This window comes from Alligator mississippiensis, chromosome 4, assembly GCF_030867095.1.
Source record: "Alligator mississippiensis isolate rAllMis1 chromosome 4, rAllMis1, whole genome shotgun sequence".
Lineage (NCBI taxonomy): Eukaryota > Metazoa > Chordata > Crocodylia > Alligatoridae > Alligator > Alligator mississippiensis.
In genome coordinates this window covers 77,857,239-77,877,156 of record NC_081827.1, presented here as the reverse complement: position 1 = coordinate 77,877,156, position 19,918 = coordinate 77,857,239, and the positions used below count along the sequence as shown (strand labels likewise).

At 43.4% G+C, this 19,918-nt stretch overlaps 1 protein-coding gene across 1 annotated transcript in view; it reads right to left on the bottom strand.

The window, feature by feature from the left end:
• Positions 1–19,918, bottom strand: part of OTOGL (otogelin like) — a 187,301-nt gene that overhangs the window by 116,361 nt on the left and 51,022 nt on the right. Inside the window, exons 19-24 of the mRNA XM_059726122.1 lie at positions 15,429–15,638; positions 14,092–14,257; positions 7,847–7,921; positions 6,571–6,623; positions 5,694–5,856; positions 1,524–1,631 (exon numbers count right to left, since the gene is read on the bottom strand). Coding sequence (XP_059582105.1) covers positions 1,524–1,631; positions 5,694–5,856; positions 6,571–6,623; positions 7,847–7,921; positions 14,092–14,257; positions 15,429–15,638 — 775 coding nt within the window. The remainder of the gene's footprint in view (positions 1–1,523; positions 1,632–5,693; positions 5,857–6,570; positions 6,624–7,846; positions 7,922–14,091; positions 14,258–15,428; positions 15,639–19,918) is intronic.

Here is a 19,918-nt window from a genome sequence, read left to right as displayed (position 1 = left end):
CTATACATCTATATGTCTATCTATAGACAGATAGAGTAAGAACGAGAGCAAGAGCAACACTTAAGTAGAGTTGCACTGGTGTAAGCAACAGCAAAATGCTCAGATGATCTACTTCTGCATGCATAATTTTATTGGGATCATGCAACTTGATAGTAAAGTTTCACATTGTCACTCAGGCCTCCTCTATACAATACATTTATGCCATGATTAACATGTTAACCACAACATAAATGGGCTACATGTGTACTGGATTTAAGACACCAAAAACTGGGAAACAAGCCATAAAAACGTTCTACGTATGATACAGAACATTTTTCAGGCTGGTTTGTAAGGCACTTTAAATTTAACGTGTGGTCAGGGCTAACAATAAGCTGACTGTTAGTCCTGGGATGAAGATCAGACTGTGGTCTGGAATAGCCTCAGGCCTCTGACTGCTGGCCCATCCAGAAGGTAGGGGGAGCCAAAGTGCTTCTGTGGCAATTTTAAACCCTGCACCCAAAAGTCCCAGCTGGACGGTTGGGTGTAGGGAATTAGAGGCTCCTGGTGGGGGAAAGCAAAGGACTTCCCCATGCTGGAAATTGTAAACACCACAACTGAAGGGCTCTGGCCAGGCTGCCAGGCTTGGGGGATGAGAAGCTGCCAAAGGGAAGCTCTTCTGGCTTCCCCCAGCTCTCCTGCCATGCCCAGCCAGAGCTGCTGGGCATTGGGGTTTGGCAATCTGCTGATTTTTGTCCCTGGCCTGGCCAGCTCCAAGTTCAGGACCTAGGGCTATTAGAGCTGACTAGGGCTGACTGTCAGCCCAAACAGCCCTGGGTGAACAGACCCAGGGCTGTCTGGGACAGGGCCAACAATCAGTTAACTTCCAGTTCCAACTATGGCCTTTTCCCTTGGGACCACACTGGGGAGTTGAACCAGTCCTGGTGCATTCTGGGGCTGGGGCTGACAATCATGGTAGGAGGCATGATTTGGGGATAAGGGATCAGATCCCATCATACCATTAAATGAATGCAAGCTGACAAAAATGCAAGTGCGGACAGACTGTGTATCCAAAGTACTTGGGATATAGTGCACACGTCTCTCTGCCAGTGCATGCCAGGTTGATGCCCTGTGAAATAGGGTCAAATGCTATTTCCCTCCAATTTTTAATAGTTTAAAGCTATTTTATTGCTTTATTAATTTTTTAGAGGCATTTTCTCCTTTCATAGTCTTGTCATGGGGTCAAGCTCTCCCATCTTTGAACAGTAACTTAATTGGCAAATAGTCCCCAGCCCTTACTAGATGATAGTGCATAAGTTAGTCCAGAGGCTCCAAACGTCCACTTTACTCACTCACTCTTCCTACTTTCAAGGGTTTTGTTAGGATTTCGTTGGATGGCTTTTTCTGTTTCTTTTCTCCACTTATTCTCTTTCATGATGTTCCACCCTCTCTACATGTGTACAATTGTGTTCTACTGTAGTTAAATATGCTAACTTAAGTTAATTTTATCATTAGGCATAATGATTTAAATGATGGTAGTCACTTACCATGTATAGCAAGGTGTAGCTATCACTTCTCCTGACAGATATTCCCTGTCTTTCCAGGTACATGGACAACTATCAGGAACATAACATTTCCCTTTATGTTCTGCCATGCTTCAAAATAAAAAATTAAATATTTATTTAAAGTAAACATCCCACTACACGAGCTCAAAATTGTCTTTTACAGCAAAGGTTTTCAAATGTGTTCTGTAAAGTGCTAGCAGTCAGCTGAGCATTTATTGGAACAGACCTAACCAAGCACATTGTGCTAACTGCTTATTTCCAGCTGCGAAGCTGCATTAAAGAACAGCCAGAATATACTATATGTTTTCCTTATACTAGCCACTAGGAAAGCAATGTATGGTTGTTCTTGTGACTGAGTGAGAAGGTCATCTATATAAATGCAAACAGAAATAACCCATACAATGAACAAGGGTAAAGTTCCTTCACTTGTAGTAGCAGTCAAAAAGTTCACAAAAAGTGTACTGTTTTCCCAGTATTACTATAAGTTCTTAGGATAGACATTTATTTCCTTTCAAATAAATCATGAGACAATTTACTTCATAGGATTTTTAAAAATTAGTGTCAGGAAGGAGGTCTCAGAATAGAAGATGTGGAAAAGAATTTAAAAATGAATAGAATACTTAAAAAAAAAAGTTGAGGGCATAACTATTACACAATCTGAGGTATAGTATAGATCCTATTGTTCCACACCATACATATATAGATTAGAATCAACACTGGTGCCTCAAAGTTGTAGTATTGTGCATTTTCAATTGTAAGAAGAATGTTTTTTAAGTCATTTAACCCAATTGTCACTGGGGCCGTTCAATCCAGGGTCCTCAAAGGAAGACCCAATTAGATCCACTGGATACTCTTAATTAATACATAAGGTACTGAAGCCTCGGACCTGCTCTTAAGAGTGAACAAACCAGAATATTTTGCCTTAGAAAAGGTCAGGGCACAAGGCCTAACCCCATGTAGAGAGGCACTTTACTTCACAGAGAGAGAATTACCTTTTTTAAACGGTATTGCAGGCTCGCTGCATATAAACTATGCTTCGGGAAACCTATTAGTAACATTTTCTCTATGCAAAATGAGAAACTTCTGACCCAAATATTTTGGAGAGAACACTGTTCATTTCTAGTGGTTTAGGAACAAAATAGCTAACTGATCTATTTATGTTTGGACAACATGGTTGCTTACAGATGTAAAAAAAATCTTAAACTTGGCACACCCCCATGACAAGCCAAGCGCATGCCCCAAAAGAGGCATCGCATCAGTTGGACCTGGCTTGCCCAATGTCTGTATAGATCAGGGACTTTAGTGGGGCTTTGTTGGCACTTGTATCTAATAGCTTATTGAATCAGCTTTAGATAAAAGTGCCAAAAAGCCCTGCTGAAGCATCCAATCTATACAGACACTGCAGAGCCAGGTCCAACAAACGTGCTTCTTCTTTAGGTAAAGGGTTGTTTGTTTTTTCCACATCTGTAAGCAGCTTATAATTTAATAGCAGTAAGAGCACTAATTTAATAATTAGTTTTTTCATATAAACAGCAAAATAAATGCCTATTCTTTCATTAAACAAACCAAGTACCATCATATTTGATCCCCTGTGATTTGATGCGAATTATGATGATGGAGAATTGTACTTCAGCTTTTCAGACTGGTCTCCTTTCATCTATTATTCAAAAAAGAAGGATCAAATAATCTATTCTAGTTATGAAGGGTGTAATCCTACCTAGGGGCTTTTAACTTTGATTTTAAATTGGGGGTGCGGGGGGGGGGGGGTATGGAAATATCATGCTAGCTTTCATAACACTGTTCAGGTGGCTTGACAGTTTCATTTGTTGCAAGTGTCATGCTGACAGCTTGTAGGGAATAATGCATTTTTAATGCTCTAAACAACAAGTTAACTATTAGTAATGGTCAAACCAGTGAGCAGCATAGATGAATCCTATGGAGAAATAGGCAGGAACAGTTAGTAAGTTCCGAGTGGTAAATGGCCAGTATTGTGCTGTGGGCAGCAGTGATGTACAGTGCAGGAAAAGTGGCTGGAGGTTCACTGCTGCTGGGGAAGATGGCCCCAGTTTTTTTGGTTGGGAGGGGGCGGGGGGGGGTTGCTGCCAACATGCAACAAGTAGCCAAAAAACCCTTAGTTTTTCCGTGGCAAAAAAATGATATATCCCTCAGCAGCACCAACCAGCAGCCACTGCTCCTTCATTGTGTATCACCACCACTGCTTCTTTGCCATTCCTGCAGCCAGAGCCAGAGCTAGTGCTGCTGCAGTGAAGGTGCAGGGTATGGAAGACAGGGGACAGTAGGGCAAGGTCTGCCCCTAGCTCCATTCCAGCACTTCCCTTCCCTCAGGCAGTGCCTGGGGCTCATTACATACACATTTTTGAATAGTAGTATTAAAAGAAGACTAGTGAATACTCATTGCTTCTTAGACTTTTAGGTGTGTTACAAGTTATTAGAAGATGGGGCTGGGACAAGTTCTTATGGTAGGGTAAATATTCATACATCTGAATTTTTAATCAGAACTCCATTGGGATCTGATCTACTCACTTATGAAGTGGCTTTGCCAAACTCAATAATAAAATTCACCACTGATGTAAACAGATACCATTCTGCTGATGGAGTTGCATCAACTTACATCTATGTATTTGGCCCTTCAGACTTAAATCAACTGTGTATCATTGCGAAAGATTTGGAACGGACTTATAATTTACAAATCCCATGTACTTAACTGGATTATTGCAATGCTTTCTATATACAGAATTTCCAGGAAATACACTCAAGAAAGAGTGGAGCAGTAAGAAATGAATCCTGATATATACACTTTACAGTAAACCTTTTGAGAGTCACTTCCTTTGATGTCCTGAGTGGACCCCCTGCAGAGCTAAGCAAACTGGTTTCAGGCAGCTATCCAAGCATAAGAGCGAGAGAAACACTGGCTGGATTCAAAAGGCAGCCACTCAAGGGCAGGAAAGAGAGTTAAGGGGAACAAATAGAAAACCAGCCCCGAGAGGGCAGAAAGATATGAGATATGCCTGCCTCGTAGTCAAGTAACACAGGTATGTACATAGACCTCTTGTTTTAAATCCTGTTATGTTGCGCTTTGTTCTTTTGGTTAAACAAACAACATATCTCTTTTCTTTACGAAAGCTGTTTTGTATCACTTCAATCCATCAGTCAAAGGGTCCTAAAGGAAAGACCACAGGTACCATATCTAGTCAGATGTTCTGGATAAACACAGGGTGTTCTTGGAGTTTCACCCTACATCAAAATGGGAGATGCACAAGATTCTACGTAACAGAAGACGGAGGCATAAGGTTCCTCATTAAGGGATGTATTCAAAAGAACAAGAAAATTAACATTATACACAGTAGCAGATCCAGGAGGGAGAGGGGAGTGGTCTAGTCACATACACCCTTCCACTGTGCAGCTCCAGCTCCCCACAGCCCTGGACACCTGGGTCTGCTGTAGAATCTGTGCAGAAAGTGAGCTCAAACCAGGTGGGGTCAGAGGGGGAATGGAAGGTAGGAAGAAAGGCAAAGTGTGGCTGGAGATCCAAAGCTAGTGGGGAATCTTCAGGCACCCCAGGCCTAGAGGAGGCTCAGAAAGGGAGACCTGCCACCACATTGCCCAGCTGATCCAGGTGCAGGAGGAGCTGTCACTTGTACATAGTGACATAAATTAAAGCACACCATATCAATTTTAATAAACCTGTTTAATTTAGTGAGGATGAAACCCGCATCATGTGTACAAGTGCCCCTAAAGGTCACTCCCAAAGGGGAGCAGCTCTGTGGGTAGCCGGTCCCTAGCCAAGGCCAACACCCCTTGGCTGGGGGGGGGGGGGGGGGGGAAGGGCGGGGGGAAGGGGAGGGCGGGGGGAGGAGTCTTACCAGCCTTGGAAACTGGGGGCTTTGCAACAACCCCTGCAGCCCTAGCCACATCTGCCATACATCCCTTTACAAAATCTTAGATCCACCTATTTCATTACATTTCAGTAAGTTAACAATATGATGGTTTCAAAGCTAAAGAAGAATATTCAGGCACAGTGCTATCAAAGGAATAAAAAGAAAAAAAAAAGACAATACTGCAGGGCATCCCTGTAAAAGAAAATTATTCTTATCCTTCTGAATGTACCACACACACTGAAAAGTGACTTACCCTGGGGGACAAATGCAACCACTTGCACATGGTGGGGGAGGAACACAGCTGAAGTTCATAGCAAGATTTGCACAGGAGGTCTCACAGTTCACGCCAGCTGCAGGTAAACCAGGCACTTGATATCTGCAGTCATAGTAGGTTTTTCCTTCAGGGCACACACGAACTTCAGACATAAAATGCATATTAAATAAGATCAAATGCTCTTTTACACTGAAGTTTGTTTTAGTTCACTGTTTAATTAAATAATTATTTTAAATAGTATTTTTAAGTTGCAATATACATTGTTTGTGGTATGCTACTATTTAAGTAGAACTTTAAATTTTGTATTCTATGAATTACATAAAAGGTATTAAGTATGGTTAGAAGTTTCAAATTTGTCTGCCTATAAATTATATCTAAACCAAGATCTAGGGAATGATCCATTAAAATCAACAGGAATCTTAACTTTCACTTTGGTATGCTTTAGATAAGTCTCTTAACCAGTTCAATTTTTTTCAGGAATTCTGGAAAGTAACAAATCCTATCAGAAGTCCAATTGAAATTTAACCTCCTCAGCACCTCTGAATAATCAGACTGCTTCTTGTAAAACCAGAATATGGATTTGGGGGCCTAACCTTATATCCCTACATTTGAAAAAAGTTGGCCTGTGACTTAAAACAGAATTTTTAGAGGTACCTGTCATAAGCGACTTAGTACAATTTGCACTGTCAATAAGACTTATGCTCCTAGATCATTTAAGTCATGGTCAAATAACTTTAAATAATAGAAACTGCTGTGACAGTCATGGTATTTAGATGTCTGCAAATATGGAAAATGAATGTTCAATGGCAATCAGTTTCTCTGTGAAACTATAAAAGGAGTCAAGAATATAAATCACCTGCAGATGATGTAGCAGTTTCAGCGCATTTCATTGTTCCATTCAAACACTGGCTAGAGTAAAAAAAAGCAAACAAATAATCTTAATTCCAGAAAAAAGTCACACAACTGCTGTGCATGAAACTGTTTTTTTCTAACATTTTATAATTATGTAGAATTATAAAAAATACCCAATTTAAACAATTCCATAAGAACTGTTAAACTCCAGAAAGATAAAAAAGCTGCCCAACACTTTTTTGGAATTGAGGCAGGAACCAGGTGTTTTATGATATTGGTAATGTAATATAATAAAATCCTGTCATCTTTTTCAATTAGAGGGAATCCAGGCTATGAAATTGTTCATCAAGCAAAATTGGGAGAGAATACTCATACCTTAACAAAAACAGAAATTCAGAAAAAAAATAAAAGAATGATTTAGTCCTATTAAGAAAAAAGCCATTTGGAGCATTGTAGAGGTGATACTGCAAGAGAAGAATGAGCGGAGTTGCATTTTGGTTCACACATCAATTTAGTGGACAATTGATATGCAGTCAAAATATCTTTATTACTGAAGAGAAGCAAGGATTTTTGTGGGTGATAGCTTTTATTGGACCAACTATATGACAAGCTTTTGAAGTCAGGACATTCTTCTTCAAGTCTTGAAAATGTTACAACAAACCAAAAAGAACCCATCTCAACTCTAATAATCCCAAAGTGGATTATCAAGACTAGCAGTTTAAAAGAAAAAGAAAAAGCTTTACTTATAAACCAAATGGGTTTGACTTGCAAGCTTGAAATCCTGTTCCTGACAGTTTTGCTATTAACTTTGATGAGTCCAGGACTTCACCACTGAGACACCTTAACTTGGTATGTTAACCCACAAAGCATTTTTCATCCTTCGAGAGGTGGAATCACACTGGGGAGATTTCCTAAGAATTTTGTCTTGATTGGTATATTAGTACATGCAGCTCCAAGAACAATAGTGTGACCAGTTCACACACAGTTTGAGATGCTCCAGGCTTCTGTACATACAGGACTTAACTTGTGCCTGCTTTTGTGTGTTCTCACATATTAACAACTTCAACAACACTAAGCTCTTGATTTGCCTTTGTAAGTCCTTTCTTAAATTATGAATAGTTGTATTTAATATATTTTAAGATTTCCTTTTCTAACTGTGAAAATTAAAATAGGCCCTCAAGCCACTAGACCCTGATTCCGCATGGAAAACCACACAAGGACAGGATTCTCCCTGCAGAAAAACGGCTTTAGAGAGTAAGGACTGTAATACTGAAACCTACCAGGAACCTGACGGTACAGGCAGGATTTCTCCAGACTGGAAGGTTCTGCCTTTGTAATAACAACGGCAGCTAGATCTGTTAAAACAAAGTTTATGCATGTGATAATCAAAACAAAATTTATTTGTATTGGATTTAATTTATTTATCAAGTCCTTGTACATGGGCCTCATAATTAACTAATCTATATTTACAGTGCAAACTAAATTTAAATAATGACATTTTGGCCCTTTGCAAGTCACTGGAACTTTTGCCAGGATTTCACCCATATCCTGTTTTGATCTTCAAATTGTTTGTTTTTTCTGCATGCTGCAGCCTCACAAAACATATTTTCTTCCCATTTATGGAATGAATACAGCAAGATATAGTTTGGTACGGTCTGATTTCAGGGAACAGCTTTAAGAATCATTTACACATAAGAATAGTCATAATTTTTAACAAAGGTCCATCTAGTTCACTGGCTTCTTTCTGGCATGGTAATGCCAAATGGTTCTGAAGAGGGTACAAGAACCCTGCAGAAGGCATATGAGAGATAATTATAGAATCATAGAAAATTAGGGCTGGAAGGGACCTCAGGAGATCATCTAGTCCAACCCCCTGCTCAAAGCAGAACCGTCTCCAGCTCAATCATCCCAATCAAGGCTTTGTCTAACCAGGTCTTAAAAACCTCCAGGGATGGAGATTCCACAACCTCTCTGGGTAACATGTTCCAGTGTTTACTACCTTCCTAGTGAGACAGTTTTTCCTAATATCTAACCTAAACTTCCCTTGCTATAACTAGAGACCACTGCTCCTTACTTTGTCATCTGTCACCACTGAGACTAATCTAGCTGCAACCTCTTTCTAGCTGCATCCTCTTTGGAACCACCATTCAAGTAGTTGAAAGCTGCTATTAAATCCATTTCTCTTCTGCAGACTAAATCCCAGTTCCCTCAGCCCTCCTCATAAATCATGTCCAAGCCCCCTAACCATTTTTATTGCCCTCTGCTGGACTCTCTCCAATCTGTCCACATCCTTTCTATAGCTGGGGGGAGTGGGGGAGGCAACACTGAACACAATACTTCAGATATGACTCTGCATATACTCCAGTGCAGAATAGAGGGGAATAATCACTTCCCTTGACCTGCTGGCAACAATCCTACCAGTGAAACCCAGTATGCCATTAGCCTTCTTGGCAACAAAGGCATACTGTTGGCTCATATTCTGCTTATTGTCCACTGTAACCCCCAGGTCCTTTTCTGCAAAGCTGCTGCCCAGCCAGTCAGTGCCCCCACCCCCAACTGGTACATAGGATTGTTCTGTCCTAAATGCAGGACTTTACACTTGTCCTTACTGAACTTCATGAGATTTTTTTTGGTCTAATCCTCCAATTTCTCTAGGTCTCTCTGAATCCTAATCCTACCCTCAAGCATATCTACTACTGCCCACAGCTTGGTGTCATCTGCAAACTTGCTGAGGGTGCACTCTATGCCATCTTCCAGGTCATTGATGAAGATATTGAACAAAACTGGGACCAAGAATGACCCCTGGGGCACTCCACCTGATACCAGCTGCCAACTAGACATCAAACCATTGACTACTGGCCTCTGAGCCTGATGATCCAGCCAGTTTTCCATCCACCTTACAGATCATTCATTGAACCCGTACTCCCTTAGCTTGCTTGCACTGTAGTAGACTGTATCAAAAGGTTTGCTGAAGTCAAGGTACACCACCATCCACTCGTCTCCCCACATCCACAGAACCAGTCATCTCATCATAGAAAGCAACCAGGTTGGTCAGGCATGACTTGCCCTTGGTGAATCCATGCTGACTGTTCCTAATCACCTTCTTCTCCAAGTGATTAGAAATGGATTACCTAAAGAATCTGTCCCTATAGTCATCCATCAACACTCCTCCACAGTTGAGGACAATTGTCTTCCATGATTGCTTTGTCTGTGGATCTGAAGATAACTGATGAAGCTGATCCAGGATCAGGCTCTGCTGAAATTTGAGCACATATTTCTGTGTGGAGTGGGTGGCTCTAAATTCTTGATTCATGCCACGACATGCTGGTTCTGTAGCTCCCACTTCTCCATCTCCTGTTATCATCAAGAGGTTTCAAATTACTGAGATCTTTGCAGCAGACTCTGCCTCCACTTGGGGGGGGGGGGGGGGGGATTGCGGGGGTCCTGAATGATAGTCTCCCATGAGTTGATGTTGATGTTACATTTTTTCCAAGCTGGCCTTCAGGAAGTTTCTGAAGGGCTTTTTCTGCTCTTCTCTTGAGGGTATGCCTCAACTGAGCTAGAGGAATAAAACTTGCTTTGGAAGACTAAAGTCGGACATCTAGATAACGTGACCTGCACAGCAAAGTTGATGTTGGATGATCATTGCCTTGATGCTCATGGTGCTTGCTTGTGAGAGAAAGCTAATGTTGAGTCTGCTATTGCAATCTTCAAATGCCTGTTCTCAGGTGTCCAAAGACTGCACTTGCACTTGTAAGGCAATGCTGGATTTCTTCATCGATGTCAGCCTTCTGAGAGAGATGGCTTCTGAGGTGCAGAAAATATTCAGCATTCTTCAGAGTCCCACTGCAAATCTGAATTACCAGAGCTGCGGATTGCTCAGTAAGAGCTTGTTGATGGAGTGCCTTAGTCTTCTGAATGTTATGTGTCAGTCCCATTTTCTTGAATGCCTTGGTAAAGACATTAACAATTGCCTGAAGGCAGTAGCAGATTAACATTTATTAGGACCCTGGGCAAACAAAAATTGGAGGCTCCCCCACCAGGTTTCCTCTGTGCCCACCAAGGAGCTGCTGCCGGGCCCAATGTGGCCCAGCCCCTCCACCAGGTGGGTGTCAAGCAACCAGGGCTGCAGTCCCCCAGCACTGTGAGATTGGTCAGGGCCAGGGCATGGGCTCCATGCCACCCATAGCTGCCTGCCCGCCCTTCTGCTGGCCCTGGCTCAGCAGTGCTCATTCCAGCAGCCACCCACAGACTGTAGAGAGCAGAAGTAGGGCCACCCATAGGGTCTCCTAGCAACAGATGGCCCCAGGGAGCCGCCACAACCCATACGGAGTCCTATGCCCATCCCCTAGCCTCTGGTCCTGCCCCAGCTGGGGGGAAGGAGGCACGCACTGCCTGCCCGATGCCTGTGGCCAGGATGCCTGTCTGGGTCAAGCTGCCCCTGGGCCTATGCATTAATCTACCCCTGCTCCTGAGTAAACACACACTACAGCACCATCAGCATACTGGAGTTCGATGCCTGAGGTTGGGGATGGTCTTGATTTTAGCTCAGAGTCAGCTGAGATTAAACAACTTGCCATCCATTCAATAGTTTAGCTCCACTCCAACTGGAAGCTTGTTGGTGGTCAGATGTACCATCATGGTAAAGAGTATTGAGAAGAGTGTTGGAGTGATGACACAGCCTTGCTTAACTCCCGTCCTAACCTCAAAGGGATCTGTGATAGATCTGTTACTGAGAGCCACTGCTCACATACTGTCAAGGAGCAGACAAGATGAATTTTGCCAGTGACGAATTTGCGTGGGCAGCCATACTTCAGATGGATTCTTCACAGTGATTCTTGGTTGATAGAGATGAAAGCTTTCACATAGTTAAAGAAAACCATGTAGAGAGTTTTCTACTGTTACCAGCATTTTTCCTGCAGCTGGCAGGTAAGCAGTGAAGATCATGTCAGTTGTGCCTCTTGATGCCCAAAACCCACACTGAAATTCCAGGAGTTCTTTGAAAGTGAAAGGAGACTGTTCAGAAGGGTTTTTGCAACAATCATTCTGTGGTGGACAGCAAGGTGACCCTTCTATAGCTTCCACAGTTGGTCTTGTCTCTTTTCTAGAAGATTGTCACAATCATGTTATCCCTAAGGTCATTTGGGATTTCATCATTCCAGATCATTAAGATGAGGGCATGGAGCTCTGATTGAGCGCCTCTCCCCCTGGGCTTGAATATTTCAATGAGGATTCCATCAGCTCTGGATGCTTTGTAATTCTTCTTCTGCTTAATGGCTTTCCTAACCTTATCAAGAGTTAGAGGGATTCCAAAATCGTTTCTGACTGGGTGTTGTAGGATGGAGTTGAGAGCACTCTCATCAGCAAGAGAGTCTCAACAAAGAAGGTCTTCAAAATGCTCCTTCCAACAGGTATTGAGACCCTTTCCTTGATTAGATCTCTTCCATTCTTAGATCTGAAAGAGCTTGTTCGCCGAGTGCTTGTGCTCAGACAGAAGATGGCTTTGGTGTCATTGGAAAAACCATGCATAGCATAGATATCATTGAGATGTTGAATCTCTTTCATCTTGTCTTCCTACCATCTGTTCTTCATATCACAGCCTCGGTCAGAGGAAGATTAAGGTTTATAAGTCCCCTGGGCAATCAAAATTGGAGGTCTCCTCCCTCTGACAGGAGGGGGGGGACCCCTCCCCCCCGGTGCTGCCTCTGCCAAGGGCAGAGTGGGCCTCCATGCCCCATGGGGGAGGCTGGGTGGACCCAGCTGGGCTGGGGGTAGGAAGTACATGCCCACCTCTCCTCCCTGCCTCCCCACCCCTGCCCCCATGGCTAGAGCGGAGTCCAACAGGGTGAGGGTGGATGAGGGCTGCCTACTGCCAACTCAGGTCTCTCCACTCTGCTGCTTTTGCCTGGGGGCACCTTCACTCCCTGCCATGCACATGGACACACATGCATGCATGCACACATGCACGCGCACACTCCCTACCATGAACACACACTCATTCTCTGGACATGGACACACAGACGCAAAGACACTCTGCCTGCCACGAACACACACACACTTTCCCCTCACAGGACCTCCCCTCTCTGCCCCAGCCAATCCTTCTCAGGGCATTTCTTCTCCCCACTGCACCATGCCCCCAGCCCCAAGCAGGGGGGTGGCAGGCATTCATTTTGGTGGGCATGGCCAGGCCATGGCCAAGCAAGTGGATCCATGCGCTGTACTCAGTAAACTACTTCTGGTAGCATAGCACCATGACCTGGCCACACCCCAAGCAGGACCCCTTGCAGGCTAGACTGCTGCCCACCTACAAGGGGAAAACTGCCGTTTCCAAGGAAACCCAGGCAGAGCGGGGGCGGGGGGAGGGGAACGACCCAGGCATCCAGGGGCCGGCAATTGGCAGGGTTCCCTGGACCCGGGCCTCACTGACCTGTGCATTAATATACCTATGGCCTTGACTTGTTGGTGATTCAATTTCTTTGCTTGGAGTTGATGTCATTCTGCTAAGCACAAAAAGCTTTGGATCAACTCTTAGATCAACTCAATCAACTGTTGGATCTCCCCATCATTCTCAAGCCAGTCTTGATGTTTCTGGTAGAGAACAAAAGTGTCTTTTCACAGGTGCTGCTGATGGTGAACTTGAATGCTCCCTGAGTGCTACTGATGTTCTCTCATTGTTGTTGTGTGGGAGTTTTTTGTTGAGGCAGTGGTAGAAGAGGTCTCACTTGATTGGGTCCTTGAGTTCTTCAAACTTGATCTTTTGTCTGCATTGCTTCTGTTGCAGCCATCATTTGGGAGCCAGTTTGTCCCTGGAGTATGTTTCATCTTTATCTCTAACAGTAAAGATTCTGGTAAAGCCCTGATGTACAAGGTTTATTTTCCTTTCCAAACTGTTTATCAGTAACTACAATTCTGGGTATATCCAATATCCATATAAACAGCAGATGACCTCCTATAGCAATGTATCCCACAGCCTACTTACATATAGTGTGTAAAAGTATATATGATTGTAGACTGCAAATTCTCCATCTCTTAATCAAACTCAAGTCCCCTAGTCTTTATTATAAGAAAATATTTCTGACCGATTTTATATACTTGACATATTTCTATCATGATCCTTTTCATTTGTGTCTTCCCAAAGATAAGGAATCACACTTTTTCTTATATTTCATATACAAAGTTTCTTATTTGCCACCTCCCCTTTCTAGCACTTTCTAAAAAAGTTGAACCACCTCCAGCAAGTTCTTTTTTGAGACTTTTTGATGAGGGAGGCTAGATTCAGATGAACCTTTGGATCTTGAACCGTTTTTGCACACAGTATTTGAAGCAAGGCTGTACTATTAAGGCACATAAAGGTATTATTTTTAATATTGTTAAATATTTATATTATATTATATTTTAATATTCAAAAATAATTTTATTAAAATATTATGCAACCTAACATCTCCATATGAGCTACAACAGAAAGTCATATTTCAAAGACATACAGACATTTAGAGTGTACAATTTACAATTTAAAGTGACTCACAGTGGCACACAGAACTTGACTGACTCTTCAAAGTACTTCCCATCAGGACAATTACATCCTTCAGCACATTCAGGTCCACAGACATTCAGGGCAGAAAGGGAAGCACAGGAGTGTTCACAGGTAGAGGAACAATGGTGATACACCATGCCACTGTGACATACTACAGCTGGGAGAAGAACACATTAAAATTTTGAATTGAAATAATATCACTGACAAACATAAAACAGTACGAAATAACCAAGCGAGATATAATCTCCTGTATTTCCCAAAGAGTTATGCCAAGCTCTGCCCACAAGATTCTTAGGTAAAACAAAAAATTTCAGATTACAGTCATGTTAAGAAAATACTTTGCTTTACAATTCTTGAAGTTTTAAATTATTAAATGCAAGATGTTTCTTTGAATTGCTGATACTTTTCCATGTTTTTCCTTTTAGTATAAAGTATTTTCAATGTATTTCTAATAACTGAGGTTTCCATGACATAAAAGAGAGTCCAGTGGTTTAGGCATCAAGCCAGGATTTGCGAGATCTGGATTCAACTCCCTGTTCTGCCCCTAAATACTTATGTAATCCAAGGCAAGTCTCTTTTCTGTGCTTCTCTGAGATTTATGGGCTCCTCTGTGCTCCAATTCTTCATTTTTAAAACAAAAGTATTAAGGGACAGAGACAAGAAATTATAATTTATATCCTTAGATCTTTTACATGCCAGGGGGTATATGCACTGAACAGAGGAAAACTTAAAGGGTAGAATGAAAATAAAAGAAGAATGAAAGGTGAAAAGCAGGAAAGGTAATCTATTTTTCTCTTATTTTCTAAAACGTCCAAAACAACTTTGCTCGAATTATTTCAGGAGAAAAAACCTCCTTGGCTTGCATTTAAAAACCTTCAAATTCAGTACTTTTAGTAACTGTTCTTCTATTCAGTACCTGAATTATGGGGTCAGTTATTGTAGCTGTAATAAAATCAGCAAGTTTTTCATACTGTGTAGTAACTCTCCCACAGCAAGACTTGACATTCCCGGCAACGCAGCTGATATTGTGTGTATTCACTTTGTATAGAATCAGATTTTTTAACTGTGGTCCTCTAATCAATAGCAGTCCAAAAAGCCATAGTAAGTTGTTCACAGATCATACCACCCCACAACTTTCCATTACAAACGGAATTAAGGAATAGAGGGGTAAATAGTGGCCTGCTGGTCCAAAACATATGGGACAACCACTGTGTTTCATCCAAACACAGTGGTTAATACAAACTAAAACAAATCTGTGCTTTATACAACTATCATCCTTATTGAATTCACATTTCTAAAATTAATCTAGTTCTACAATTGTTACTCACCACAGAATGAAATATGAGTTCGGAAATCAACAGTAATTCCATGTTTGCCACAGATATAGGCGTAATGTGCAAGTGCGTTACACAAACAGCTGCTTCCACATTTACATGCATCAAAACGGCACAGTTGGTAGTATAATCCTGGGTTTACATAGGCATGACATGGAGCAAAAAGTTCTTGATTGACGATATCACAAAGGGATGCATACCCAACTGAAAAAGGCAACATTTTATTTTTAGCAGCATCTTAAATATATCTGTTGCCAAATAAAAATAATATAAAAATATGCCTGGTCATACAATTATGCAATAAAAGCTTCTGTCCAAAGTAGTTACATAAAAGAATGAAATTTTTGCAATGTCAGATTTAAATTACAATACCAGTAAACTTCCCTTAAACAAAGCTAAATAAATATCTATGCTTCCCTATAATCACATCAAGAAAGCATGTAAATGAAAATAGAATATATTTCAAGTAAAATGATCAAGGAAAATCTTTGAGAATTTTGCACTTCTGCACAATTGATATTGTATTCAGTCTTACTGCCTGCAACGGCCAATCCTTTCTGGCATGCAGGCTCTGAATATATTACAAATTAGAGCACTGAGATACAAGTATACCAAAGTCACTGCTCTCTCTACATGTCCCGTTGGGTTTCCTAGGGTTGCTGATTGTTTTCTAGCCAGTTCATTGTCCTTCTTACCTGGCACAAAATACTCCATTATTTTTGCTTTGATATTGGGCCCATTTCTTGCCTTGGCCATTTTATCTTATGGCATTAACAGAAGCAGCGGATTGCATGCTTGGCTGTTGCATGATGAAATAGCTGCTACGCGGATGGTTTCTTCATAGATTCATAGATGTAGGGTCGGAAGGGATCTTCTAATCCGATCCCCTGCCCTGGGCAGGAGAAAAAACTGGGCTCAAATGACCCCAGCCAGATAAACATCAAGCCTCCTCTTAAAGACCCCCAAGGTAGGAGCCAGCACCACTTCCCTTGGAAGTTGGTTCCAGATCCTAGCTGCCCAGACTGTGAAGTAGTGCCTTCTAATGTCTAGTCTAAACCTACTCTCTAACAACTTATGGTCGTTATTCCTTGTTACTCCGGGAGGCACTCGGGGGAACAAGGTCTCTCTCAATCCCTGCTGGTCCCCCCTAGGAAGTTTATAGATGGCCACCAGGTCCCCCCTTAGCCTTCTCTTGCGAAGGCTGAACAGGTTCAGGTCCCATAGCCTTTCCTCATAGGGTCTGCCCTGCTGTCCCTGGATCATGCGAGTGGCCCTCCTTTGGACCCTCTCAATGGTGTCCACATCCCTCCTGAAGTGCGGTGCCCAGAACTGGATGCAGTACTCCAGCTGTGGCCTGACCAGTGTCGCATAGAGGGGGAGGATCACCTCCTTGGCCCTACTTGTGATGCATCCGTGGATGCACGACAAGGTACGGTTAGCCCTACTGACCGTGTCCTCGCATTGTCGGCCCATGTTCATCTTGGAGTCAATAACGACTCCAAGATCTCTTTCTGCCACCATGCTTTCAAGAAGGGAGTTCCCCAGCCTGTAGGTATGCTGCTGGTTCCTACTGCCTAAGTGCAGCACCCTGCACTTGTCAGTATTGAATCCCATCCTATTTTCATTTGCCCATCCCTGTAACCAGTCCAGGTCCCACTGTAATCTGTCCTTCCTTTCTAGCGTGCCCACCTCTCCCCAAATCTTGGTGTCATCTGCAAATTTAAACAGGGTGCTTTTCACCCTGTCGTCCAAGTTGCTAATAAAGAAATTAAACAGTGCGGGCCCAAGGACCGAGCCCTGGGGGACTCCACTGCCCACTTCCCTCCAGGTCGAATATGACCCATCCACCACCACTGTTTGAGTAAGATCCCTCAGTCAATTTGCAATCCATCTGACTGTGTAGGCATCAATGCCACAGTTGCCTAGCTTTTAATGAGAATGGGGTGGGAGACAGTGTCAAAGGCCTTCCTGAAGTCCAGAAAGACTCCATCCACTGCAACACCTGTGTCCAGTGCTTTTGTGACCTGAACTTAGAAGGCAATTCGGTTGGTCTGACAGGACCTGCCCCTAATGCAACCATGCTGGTTGCCCTTGAGCATCATCCCTGCTGCTGGCCCATCACAGATGTGCTCCTTGATAATCTTCTCAAGAGCTTCCCCAGGACTGAAGTAAGACTAACAGGCCTATAGTTGCCTGGGTCCTCCCTCTTCCCTTTTTTAAAGATGGGGACCACATTGGCCTTCTTCCAGTCATCCGGCACCTGGCCAGAGCACCACAAGCGCTCGTAAAGCCATGCCAAGGGCCCCGCGATAACCCCTGCCAATTCCCTCAACTCCCTGGGGTGGAGAGCATCTGAACCTGCTGATTTGAATGTGTCCAGCCCCTCCAGAAGTTCTCTAACCTGGTCCTCCCTGACCCTAGGCCTGGCGGAGTTTCTCCTGAGTCTGTCCTGAATCTCGGTAGGGGAGTCCGATCCCTGCACAAGAAAATGGAAGCAAAGAAATTGTTAAAGAGGTCTGCTTTCTCCTCTGGTGCAACCACCAGATTGCCAAGCATATTCTGCAGGGGCCCCACATTACCAGGTGCCTTCTTCATGCCCCCTGTGTATTTAAAAAAAGGACTTTTTGTTATCCTTGATGCTAGCCCTATTTCCGTATCTGCCTTAGCTTTCCTAACAGCTCCCCTACAGACCTGAGCAGTGGAGGTATATTCCCCTTTGGTGATAGTCCCTCCCTTTCACTGGGTGTACACCTTCTTTTTGGCAATCAGGCATTCCCAAATGCCCTTGGTGAGCCAGGGGGGCTTTTGGGCACTCTTGCCCCCTTTGCTTCTCATTGGCATTGTCACCGCTTGGGCTCTGAGTATCGTCTCCTTAAGGAACGACCACTCATCTTGGGCACCCAATTCCACTACTCTCCAGGACCCCAGCTCTTCCTGCTCTTTCCTTCTACCTTTTTCCACATGAAAAGCTCCTTGTTTTCCAAACCCTCCATTTGTTTCCCCCAGAGCTGCCAAGAAAACCCAGTGGATATTCATCTTCCTCTTTTTAACCCACTACCCATGATCTGGCAGCCTCATCAACTAACATGCTGGGTTCTGCATCAGGTGATCAACTACAACTGTCACAATGCATCATACATCCTTAGTGCTTCCTTGTATAAAGTGTTCAGCTGTCTAGTATGTCATGGACTCAAGTTTTACAACCATGTTCCTGCATCAATAATGAATTCCTGAAACAAGACTTCTGTCCTGAATATGGAAACCTGATCCTTAAAACTGGCCATCCCTATGCCACATGCTGTCATGAAACCTCCCTTCTGGGAGGCAGGGCTAACTAGCTCACCTGTAGCACCACAGGCAGTCACACTAACAGTAACAAAGTGTGTTGTCAACTACTTCTGGGTATGGCAATTTATGGAGGGTCCAAGACTGCTGCCCAAAACTGGCTACTTCATGTCTATGTGAGATAGGTTGGCCTTGACAGCAGGGAGGGGTGGAGCACTATTTCAAGCAGACCAGAGGAAAGAAGAGGGAATCCTGGGGAAAATGACTACATGCATTCCCTAAACTGGCCCCACACCTTTCTAGTGGCAACAGGCTTTCCATTCTCCAACCATTATACACTAGAACAGGCATCAGCAACCTTTCAGTAAAAGAAGGCCAAATCAAACATAGATCAGCCATGAAAAAGGCCAGAGTGTATAATTTATTATGGGGTTGATCTCCAACAGCAATATGACAGTGGGTGACTCCTTCACAAAACACAAGTATAAGGACTGCTTGATTTGTGCCAAGTCCTTGCAGTTTCTCAGCAGTGGGAAAGACTAATGGTGCACCAGCTAGAGCAATCCTAGTTCCCCTGAACACTCTAGGACAGGGGTGGCCAACCTGCAGCTCTGGGGCCACATGTGGCTCGTCAGAAGTTAATATGCATCTCCTTGAATCTTTAGGTGTGTCCAAATGGAAAATGGTTACCATGTGCTTGTGCAAAGATTCAAGGAGACGCATATTAACTTCTGAAGTGCCACATATGGCTCCGGAACCACAGGTTGGCCACCCCTGCTCTAGGGCAACAGTCCTCAGCCTTGCACACTCACAGGCAGTTGGGGCATAGCGCCCTTGCCCATACATTGATTGAAGGCAGGTCCCACTCTGTACCCCAAGCCCCAGCAAAACAGGTTCCTATCCACAAAGCATCCCCACCAGCTGCCATCTAGCAAGCACAGCCTTATATGAATGATTACTTGACTACTCCATCAGTCCCTGTCTGGTCAGGGACATGCCAGAGCCCCTGTTCCAGATCCTGCCATTACAGTTGTTCCCAGCATGTGACCCAGCAAGCTTTGGGACACAGCAGACTGTGAGGAGCATCCTGAAGTGCAGCACGCTGCCAGACATAAGAAGGAGCTGCAGGCATGTAGTCTGTTCTGCACCATGTTCTGGGCAGCACCTGCAGCAGGAGGCACTGGGACAGAAACTGCAGT